This window comes from Cherax quadricarinatus, chromosome 68 (genome assembly GCF_038502225.1).
Source record: "Cherax quadricarinatus isolate ZL_2023a chromosome 68, ASM3850222v1, whole genome shotgun sequence".
Taxonomy (NCBI): Eukaryota; Metazoa; Arthropoda; class Malacostraca; order Decapoda; family Parastacidae; genus Cherax; species Cherax quadricarinatus.
Window position 1 is genome coordinate 12,807,486 of NC_091359.1, and position 10,883 is coordinate 12,818,368.

Consider the following 10,883-nt stretch of genomic DNA (forward strand, 5'->3'; position numbering starts at 1 on the left):
CTTACATTAGATCTACAGTGTGCTGCTAGCACCATTAGTCTAATTTATCCATCTGCTGTTAGAGTATAAGCAAGGTAACATTTATGAAGAGATTCAGGGAAACCGGCAGGCCGGACTTGAGTCCTGGAGATGGGAAGTACAGTGTCTACACTCTGAAGGAGGGGTGTTAATGTTGCAGCTTTATAACTGTAGTATAGGCATGCCTCTGACAAGACAGTGATGGAGTAAATGATGATGAAAGTTTTTCTTTTTCAGGTCACCCTGCCTTGGTGGGAGACGGCCATGTGGTAATAAAAAAAAATAAAAAAATCTACCAGGAGGTCTGGTTGGAGATTGGGTAAAGAGAACAATGCTAGTGACACCATTAACAGGAATAGGTAGACTGAAGCATTCATAATGTTTCCCAAGATAAGGATAAAACTTGAAAATTTTTACTTGTTTAGATGATGCTATGAGTAGACAGAAAAATATTTGCTGCTATAAACAAGTATTTTATATCAATGACAACATAGACTGTCTATTAATAGACTGATGACACGACAAACGTATAAAAATATTTCCTTGTATGTCACACCTCTTAATGTATTTCATGTGGTGGTTTATTTGCCAGGAAACAACAGCATCACCTCACAATCATAATTAGCTAACCCGTTTTATGGTTAAACATTTGCAGGTCTACAGGAGCTAATTTTACGCCCGATTCCAAAAACAAAACACACTACATATTCGTAAGGGTATCAAAATAAAATTCTGATTCTAAGCACTTCCTAATTCTTCATAAAATTTATTGCTCTTAAAGAGTAAGACATCAAAATAATTTATAATATGCAACGTAATTTGTTCTTTACATCTTAAAACTGATATCCCTCCAGTTTTACTTCTGTAGTATTTGTGAATAGGGTGTTATTGCTGTCATAAAGAACAAATGATAAATGTGACAGCAGAAATATTTATTTAAATGTTGCTATCAAACGTATCACAGTCTGATGTCTGTCATCTACATTATTGATCTACACTAGAACAAGGCAGTGAATATTCCAAACAATAAGAAGAATACCAAGTCTTACCATGTTGGTGTAGTCAGTCAGGAAGACCAGACAGAAATATGATGAAGAGATGTGTATTACAGAGCTTATATACCACATCTGTGATAGCCCAGTCACTCAAACCTTGGAGAAGTCACTCAAACCTCGATGTTCCTTCCCTGTCTCATGTTCTCCTACATATATTTTAAAAAATGATGCATTTTTATTATTCATCGTATAATGCCATATCAATATGAATGACTTGTGAACAGTGAATGACAATTATAAAATAAGCAGAGTATCTGGGCACTGATTTTTCTTCGGATTTTTTTTCAAACGAAATTTCAGTGTTTTTTTTTTTTAATATTATTTACTTATTTTTTTATGTGTAATATATTATGCAATTATTATTGGTACTGAACGGGAATTATAACTGGTGTATTTATTAACTGTATAAGAAAAATAATATATTTGCGAACAGCTGTAAGGAACTCAGTAGAGGTGTTCTGGTACTTTACTATTTAAAACACTGAAGTATAAATATGAATTATTTCCGGAGTATCGTAATTCTTCTCTTTCATGGAAAACCTAATTAACATAACTTCGTAATAATATTTGCAATAATCGGTGTATGATTCTAAGTATCAGAAGATATTCCATGTTTTCTTGATATGCATTTACACAGATCGAAGCATTTAACTAATTTTCGTCAAAACAGTGTGTGGATCTAAAGAGTTTTGAAACAAATACATCGTGACGTGTCCAGTCATGTTCACAATCTCAGTGATATTTAAGTTTACAATGACAAAAATTTTGTGAATGTCTTTTTAAAACTATATGCAAATACATGACACTAAAACTATTTCGGATTATATTTAGTGTCTTATTTCACTATTATTTTGTTTCTTTATTTAGTTATATATTTTATAAACGTAGGTATTAAGTTGTGTATATTATGAATACTTGAGTACACAACGACAGATATTCATCTGCCAATTTAACTGAGAACTGGTTGTAAAGGATGAAAAAGGTCATAATACCCTGACTGGAATACACAGATAATGCACACTTAGGTAGCTTATCAAGATGTCTTCTGGTTTTCTGTGCGTTTCTCTCTTACTGGTGACTAGACTATGGTCAAGGACTAACCGAAGCATCGTTGAAGCTTCCGTTCCTATGTGTGGGTTATTTGTGAAGCGGATGTAAAACATATAAGTTGTTCAATACATTATCGGAGAACAGATAGGTTCGGTAACATTTGTCAGGAAACACGACAAGTGTTTCTTGACGAGGTCTTCAGTTATATGATAACACGCAGCTGGAGCTTTTGGTCTTCTGACCAAGGCCTTTCCCTGGCTTTACTCATCACCCCCTTTAAAAAGTATGACTATGATTGTAAGCATTTAACAGTCGCAGAACGGAGACCTTTGCATAAACAAGCTCGGAGAACAAGCTTATTCTAGTTTATACATAGAATGTATAGGTATATATAGTTAAATTTTGATCAAACAAAAAAAGACATTTTCTAGGGATGACTCTAAAGCTGAGAACTGACTCCCAAAGGATTGCTTCTTAGTGTTTGTTCTGTATAGTATTCGTCTGGAGGTAAAAACTATCAGGGATCAATGATACTCCTTCATTATTCACGAACCTTTCATATTAGAATTAGATAAAAGACGAACAAATAAACCAGTGTGCCATCTAGTATAATTAGTTCAAGAGAACATAAGACATGTCATGAACATCAAGGTCTTAGTGACGTGGCTCTCACAGGTCTGGTATATAAGCTAGGCATTACCAACGTCTTCATCATACTCCTGTCTTGGCTTCCCTCCTGAAGACACCAATATGGTAAGACTTTCTAGTCCTCTCATTGTCTGAAGTGTGTCAGTAGTAAAAATCGAAGAGGTTTTTGGCAGAAGTATCACAATATTGATGAATTTGAAATCAGCGGCAGTCACTGGATACAAATAACTGCTAAGTGATAAGATCAGGTCTAAATAAACACTTTTTAAGCAACTTGTCTTCATGACAAGCTTTATGAGAAAATATGGCTTACGATGAGAATTTACCTTAGGAACGAGCAATAAAATGTGACAGTGTGATGTGAAATATGATAGATGAACTTGGGTCGACTTTCTCTTACCAGAAGTACGATGAGAATGAAAAATAAGAGACAAAGTACGAGAGGGAAGTCGAATTTCTTGACACGAGGATTTTCCTGCATATTTCTGAGTGTTATCATATTATTTTTCTATTATTAAATGTTTAGAATTAATTTTAAAAACAATTGTTTCTCATCCCGGAAATCTATGCGATGGACACTCAAATCATCATAAATAGGAGGAATTATTTTCCATGCTCAATAGAGTTTTATACATTATCTCTTCTGAGCTAACATATAAAAATTAATGGCAGTGGGGGGCGGGGGAGATTATTTTGCTTTCTTGTTTATGCAAGTTAACTCTGGTAAGGATGTTGATCAGTAAAATATTTTGTACTATTTTTTCAGAAGTTGATATTCCTCGCCCTGAGTGTGGCTTCTCTCGCCATGTCCAGTTTGGCGACTCCTGGCTTCCTAGGAGGTGGAGGTAGCGGTGGTGGTGGTGGTGGTGGTGGTGGATACGGAGGCGGCGGCTTTGGTCGTGGTGGAGGCAGCTTTGGTGGTGGCGGCTTTGGTGGAAGCGGCGGCGGTGGTGGCAGCGGATATGGAGGTAGTGGAGGAAGCTCCATCATCATTCTCGGAGGTGGAGGAGGCCGCGGTTTCGGAGGTGGTGGAGGGGGTTATAGCGGTGGTTTGTCAAGCAGCAGTTTCATCCGCGGAGGCCATGGAGGTGGTGGAGGCGCCTTCTTTGGAGGCGGAAGCTTTGGTGGTGGCGGCGGCAGCTATGGAGGAAGCTCTGGTGGCGGCTTTGGAGGTGGTCGTGGTGGCGGCGGTGGAGGCTTTGGTGGTGGTGGCAGCGGTGGCGGATATGGTGGTGGTGGCAGGGGTGGCGGAGGAGGCTATGGCAAATAAAATGGCAATATTTTAGATTTATAGGATTTAGTCCATTCTGTTTTTTGCCGATTTATACGAAAAAGAGAGAATGTATTAATAAACAAAATTTTGAATGTACTAGAGTTTATTTTCTCATCAAATGAGAAACAATTTTTTTTTTCAAGAATACAGCTATATATGTGTGTTGTACTGTAAATGGTATGGTGATTCTTACAAACTGGGAAAGAACACTTGTGAACAGTTCACTGTGCTTCTTTAAAGGTCACATTTCGCCACGAATGGCTTCATCATTATGACTAATGAAGCCATTCGTGGCTACATATTTCCACTAATAAATGTCCTCAACTGCACCCAGGTCTCCTTTTCCAAAGAGATATGTCAGGTGGGAACATTATTTCCATTAATATTTACACGACTCACGAGATCGCTATAACACTTCAGAGATTTCGAACTTCTCAATTTAGTGATTGTTATAAATATTTTTGATAAAGCAAATCTATGCAAATATATTTATTAGCGAATGTAAGACTCCATGATATAGTGCTCATGAGATCTGATCTTAGCCTTTATTTGATGTAACGACAAGAGGAAAAATTAATTCATGAACATAAAAGGTCTCACTAAAACAAAATCGATGTAATATTGTAATACCCGGTTAAACTAGCCTGGTTACGAACACCTAGGATGAGCAAAAGAGTGTTACTTTTTAAGAGTCCATGACAGTAGTAAACTTGTGCGTGATACCATGAGGTTGTTGTCACAAAAGACAAAATGGAAACACATTAAGATACTGTATTGAAACATTTGAATCCTGTGAGCTTGGTTCTTCTATTTGGTCTCTTCATTTGGTGTAAACATGTTCCCAGGACAAAAACATTTCCATTATATTGTCCTAGTGATTGCATTGTCTGTTGGTGATAACAGGTATTTACTGAAAGACTTTTTTGAACCTCTCACGTATATAAGCAAGCAAACCCATTTATAGAACTATTTTATATTAGATTTGCAGTGAATTGTTTCACAAAATTTTGAGTTACCTGCATTATATTTATTTGTAGAATATTAATAGCGTGTATGCATAGAGATAATACGACAGTAATAAGGAAATGTGTGAAATTTGTATCTCTTATTTCCTCTCAGTTTTCACGCAGGAAGATACTAGCGAAATTCCAGAATAAATTATGTAGAACAGGACGAAAATAAACTATGCACGATTTGGGTAACTAGTGACATGGTCCTCCGACAAATAGAGAAATTAAAACAGAACAAATCCCCAGGCCCTGATGAATTGTGTGCAAGGGTTTTAAAGGAATATAAAGATGAGCTTAGCAAACCTTTGGCTAGTCTTTTCAACATCTCACTACAAACTGGCATGGTGCCGGAAAGATAGAAAATGGCAAATGTAATACTTATTTACAAAGTAGGAGACAGGCCCTTAGCTTCGAACTATAGACCAATAAGCCTTATCTCCATAGTGGGAAAATTTATGGAATCAATAACTGCCAAGGCAATTCGTTGCAATCTTGAAAGGCATAAACTGATTAATGAATCTCAGCACGGTTTTACAAAGGGGCGTTCCTGCCTTAAGAATTTACTAACTTTATTCACCAACTTATTGTAGGAGGTAGATCATGGTAGTGAATATAATATAGACTTCAGTAAGGCTTTTGATAGAGTTCTACATCAGAAGCTACTGAGGAAAACTAAGGTACATGGAATAGGAGAAATTTTTTCCTGGGCAGAGGCAGCAGTGAGTTTGCATCAGTGAGGAGAAATCTGAGTGGGGGCATGTCACGAGTGGCGTTCCACAAGTGGCATTCTGTTCACACTTCATATAAACGGCATTGATGATGGAATAAATAGTGACATAAGCAAGTTTGTTGATGACACCAAAATAGAGCACTCCAGGAAGATTTGAATATACTGATGCAGTGGTCGGAGAAGTGGCAGATGCAATTTAATATAGACAAATGCAAAGTTCTAAACATTGGACAATAAAATAACCATTCCATATATAAACTAAATAATGTACATCTTAATATTACTGATTGCAAAAAGGATTTGGGATTTCTTGCTGGCAGTAATCAGTAATCTAAAAACAAGACAACACTGCGTAAGTGTTCGCAATAAAGCGAACAGAATCCTTAGCTTCATATCAAGGAGTATAAATAACAGGAGTTTTCAGGTTGTTCAACTCTATATATCGTTGGTTAGGCCTCCATTAGATTATGCTGCACAGTTCTGGTCACCATATTACACAATCGATATAATAGAACTAGAAAACGTACAAAGGAGGATGGCAAAGGTGATCCCACATATCAAAAATCTTCCCTATGATGATAGACTGAGGTCCCTGAATCTGTACTCTCTGGAAAGGCGTAGAATTAGGGGGGATATGATTCAGGTGTAAAAATGGAAAACAGGAATAAATAAAGAAAATGTAAATAAAGTGTTAAAAATATCTAGTTAACACCTGACTCGCAGCAATGGCTTTTAAGTTGAAAAAATTCTGATTCACGAAGGATATAATAAAGCTCTGGTTTGGTAATAGAGTTGTGGATGAGTGGAACAAACTCCCGAGTACCGCGTTGTGTACTTTCAAAAATAGGTTGGAAAATACATGAGTGGGTGTGGGTTGGTGAGAGTTGGACCTGACTAGCCTGTGCTAATAGGTCTGATGCCGTGCCTCTTCCTTACGTGGATGTGACCTGACCTGACCTGACTAGGTGGGTCATTGGTTTGGGCCGGGAGGTGACTTGGACCTGCCTCGCATGGACCAGTAGACCTGCTGCGGTGTTCTTTCTTATGTTCTTATGAAACTCCAGGATCTCAGTGAAATTATATAAAACTACTTAGCTTTGATTCATTCAAGTGGAGGTAGGTGCCGTGATGTTGTTGGGCTCGTAACCCTTGGAAAAAGAGCCACCCTACACTTCCTCAATTCAAGGCTGATTACTTCCCATTCCTAAGGCGCCTCAGATTCGGCACTGTCACTTCCTGAGATATTCTACTTTATTACTCCCTCACTGGTAGGGTAAAGAACGTGAGAATCCTCCTTTTTACTTCTTCGCTGGGAAAGAACGCTTGTAATTTTTTTCCAACAAAGTGAAAAGACCCAAATAGAACAAATAAGACAATTCAGGTTAAAGACATCTGAATATTTCTAATTCAGAGACATTTTCTTTCTTTTTTTTTCTTGTTTGCACCAGTCTCTTTTCCACTTTATATCTGTGTACATTTCTTGTAAAGAAGAAATGATGACCCCAGGATGCTCTTTACTACTGAAAGTTTAAAATAGGTACAAGGAAGCCCTTTTAATGCGAAATTGTAAACCGCAAGAAGCTCTACACTAGTGAAGGAGCAAAGAAACAAAGACCCACGTAACAAAAGATTTGAATATTTTGCCTTAAAATGATTCAAATATAGATTTTGAAGTAAAAGTAAATCTGTTATGGTTTTTATTCATTATTTTTTTAATTTAAAATAATTTGCAAGTGATTACATCAATTAAATTATACAAGCAATACCAAGAGGAAAACATTTTTTAATTGTGGTCTTTATGTTACGTACACTGTTTAGGCACGTGAGTATTAAAAATATATTTAATATAATAAATAATAATAATTACTAATTGATTGGTGTTAATGTTGCAGTTTTATAACTGTAGTGTAAAGCACCCCTCTGGCAAGACAGTGATGGAGTGAATGATGACGATTTTTTCTCTTTTTCGGGCCACCCTGCCTTGGTGGGAATCGGCCGATGTGTTAATAAAAATAAAATAATTACTAATGCTAATAATAAAAACATCTAATAACAAATATATAAAAAATCTTCTGGTATACAAATCATAAGGGGCTCTGGTGGCCTGGTGGTTAACGCTCTTGCTTCACACGGTGAGGGCCTGGGTTCGATTCCCAGCCAGAGTAGAAACATTGGACGTGTTTCTTTCCACCTGTTGTCTATGTTCCCCATCAGTAAAATGGGTACCTGGGTGTTAGTCGACTGGTGTGGGTCGCATCCTGGGACACTGACCTAAGGAGGCCTGGTCACAGACCGGGCCGCGGGGGCGTTGACCCCCGGAACTCTCTCCAGATAAGTAATTCAGCGAGAGATTTATTTTTCTCAGGTTGTATATTAAATGTTAAGAGTCTTGTCATCTCTACTTTAGATATTAAAGTATTTTTGTCTAGTGGTGTAAATAAATGTGTTGTGTTGACCCTAGTGTAACTGATAAGCTTTAAACCCCACTGACCAACCAAATGGTAACAATCCTAATATAAATCACGTCTCTTAAATTCAGCGAGGTAGATAAAGACCCACAAAACAAGGTCGATGCTCAACAAATTATGGGTCATGAGTATAATTTTTTATACTGTATAAGAAAAAATAACATTACCGTCAAATATTTGTCCTCATTTCAACTAAAAACAATGTCAACAATATGATTAAATGAAAGATCTTCAAAATATCTTTATTAGACAGTTTTCTACTTTTAATTATTTATGAATGCGAAAATAAAGATTTCGTTTAGGAAGAGCATTGTGCACGAGGCCTTAGCTCATATCAAGCCCAGCATTGCCAGTGGTCTTGATGACCAGGCTTTCTGTGGGCTAAACGACCATGGATGGTATGGTCACCAGACCTGGTCTATTCAACCAGGTATATTTTGTATCACAGAGGCAAACTTCATTTAAATTTCTAAATATAATTATGGGGAAAAATTATATTCGTGAATATATATTAATTTTATTAGGTATGTTTCAGCTTACATAAATTTTTGAGAATATTTTATTTAAATGTACGCTGGCCGGTGCAATAAAATGATTTACGGAATAACCTTAATGGAACCATTCCATAAGATTCGCTATTTATTTGCCATAACTTCCTCCACCACCATAGCCGCCGCCGCCGCCGCCGCCACCTCCAAAACCACCACCGAGGCTGCCGCTTCCATAGCCGCCACCGCCGCCACCGCCACCACCACCACCTGAGCCACCTCCACCCAAGCAGGCGCCTCCGCCACCTCTGCCTCCGAAACCGAAACCGCGGCCTGAAAAGCCACCGCCATAGCCTCCACCACCACCCCCGCCACCCCCACGACCCCCACCTAGGACGAAGATAAGAGAGCCGCTTCCTCCACCGCCTCCAAACCTGCCACCTCCATAGGCACCCCCACCACCACCACCACCTCTTCCTCGGCCACCTGGACTAGAGAAAGTCTTCACGGCCAGGGAAGCCACGACCAGGGTAAGTAACACCAGTTTCTGTAAAAGTGAATAATGCAAACCTACTGTAATGTTAAAAAAAATAAAGAAAAATTACCCATTTCGCTCACGTTCATAAAAAAAAAAAAAAAAAAAAAAAAAAAAGCGATGTGTCCCCAAAGAACATGTCATTCCAGTCCAGAAAAAAATATTACTGCATAACTGAACATGTAGTCAGCAAATGCAACATTTGAGGTGAAGATTTTGATAAGTTTTTCCAGGCAGTTTTTAGTCAACTGGTCTATTGTGTTCACATTAGACAGTGTGCTGCTATCACCATTAATCTAGCTTATCTACATATCTTCCAGGAGGTCTGGTTTGAGATTGGGCAACGAGAGTGATGTCACTGACACCATTAACAGGAACAGGTCGATTGCAGCAATCATGATGATTCCCAATATGAGGATAAACTTGAAAACTTTCAATTGTTCACATAATGCTATTAGTAGACAGAAAAATGTTTACTATAAACAAAAGTATTTTATATCACTAACAACATAGACTGTCTATTAATAGACTGATGCCATGACATACAAAAATATGTCACACCTCTTAATGAATTTGATGTGGTGGTTTATTCTCCAGGAAACAATATCATCACCTTAGACGATTTTTTTTTCAGATAACCCGCTTTATAGTTAATCATTTGCAGGTCTACAAATAATTTTATCTTGATACCCTTACATATCCGTAAAGGTATCAAAATAAAAAAATTCTACCCTTAGGGATTCTGTACCTCTTCATTCACATCTATTCTCAGAACGTCCTAATTCTTCATAAAATTGATTGCTCTTAAAAAGCTAGACATGTAAATACCTTACAGCATGAAGCGTAACTAGAATTTTTAAATCTTAAAACTGATATCCGTTGAGTTTTACTGCTGCCATGTTTATGAAAGAGGTCTTATTACTGCCATAAACAGCAAATGACAAACGTGACAGCAGTAATATTCATTTCAATGTCGCTGTCATATATATCACAGCTTACGTCCGTCATCTACATTACTGATCTACACTAGAACAAGGCAGTGAATATTCCAAACAATAAGAGGAATACCAAGTCTTACCATGTTGGTGTAGTCAGGAAGACCAGACAGGAATATGATGAAGAGATGTGTATACAGAGCTTATATACCACATCTGTGATAGCCCGGTCACTCAAACCTTGGAGAAGTCACTCAAACCTCGATGTTCCTTCCCTGTCTTATGTTCTCTTACTTATATTTTACAAAATGATGCATTTTTTATTATTCATCGTGTCATCCCATGTTAATATGAATGACTTGTGAATAGTGAATGACAATTATAAAATACGCAGAGCCTCTGCACTGTGATTCTTTGGATTTTGCTTGGAACAAAATTTTTGTGTTACTTTTGTATATTATTTTTTTATGTGCAATATATATCTTACGCAGTTATTATTGATACAGAACGTGAATATCTTAATAAATGTGCGACCAGCTATTAGGAACTCATAAGAGATTTTCTGGTAATTTACTGTTTAAAATACTGAAAGTATAAATATATTTTATTTCTGGAGACAAAGTATCACGAAGTATCGTAATTCTTCTCTTTCATGGAAAACCTAATTACCATT

General features: G+C 37.3%; 2 protein-coding genes across 2 annotated transcripts in view; one reads left to right on the forward strand and one right to left on the reverse strand.

Moving 5' to 3' along the window:
- Window positions 1-10,883, reverse strand: part of LOC128697687 (ctenidin-1-like) — a 153,673-nt gene that overhangs the window by 586 nt on the left and 142,204 nt on the right. The window contains exon 2 of the mRNA XM_070099524.1: window positions 8,915-9,287. Within this exon, the coding sequence (XP_069955625.1) occupies window positions 8,915-9,287 (373 nt within the window). The remainder of the gene's footprint in view (window positions 1-8,914; window positions 9,288-10,883) is intronic.
- Window positions 2,853-4,361, forward strand: LOC138854765 (uncharacterized). Its single transcript, XM_070099685.1, has 2 exons — window positions 2,853-2,876; window positions 3,538-4,361. The coding sequence occupies exons 1-2, from the start codon at window positions 2,874-2,876 to the stop codon at window positions 4,039-4,041; spliced, it is 507 nt and encodes a 168-aa protein (XP_069955786.1). The 5' UTR covers window positions 2,853-2,873; the 3' UTR covers window positions 4,042-4,361.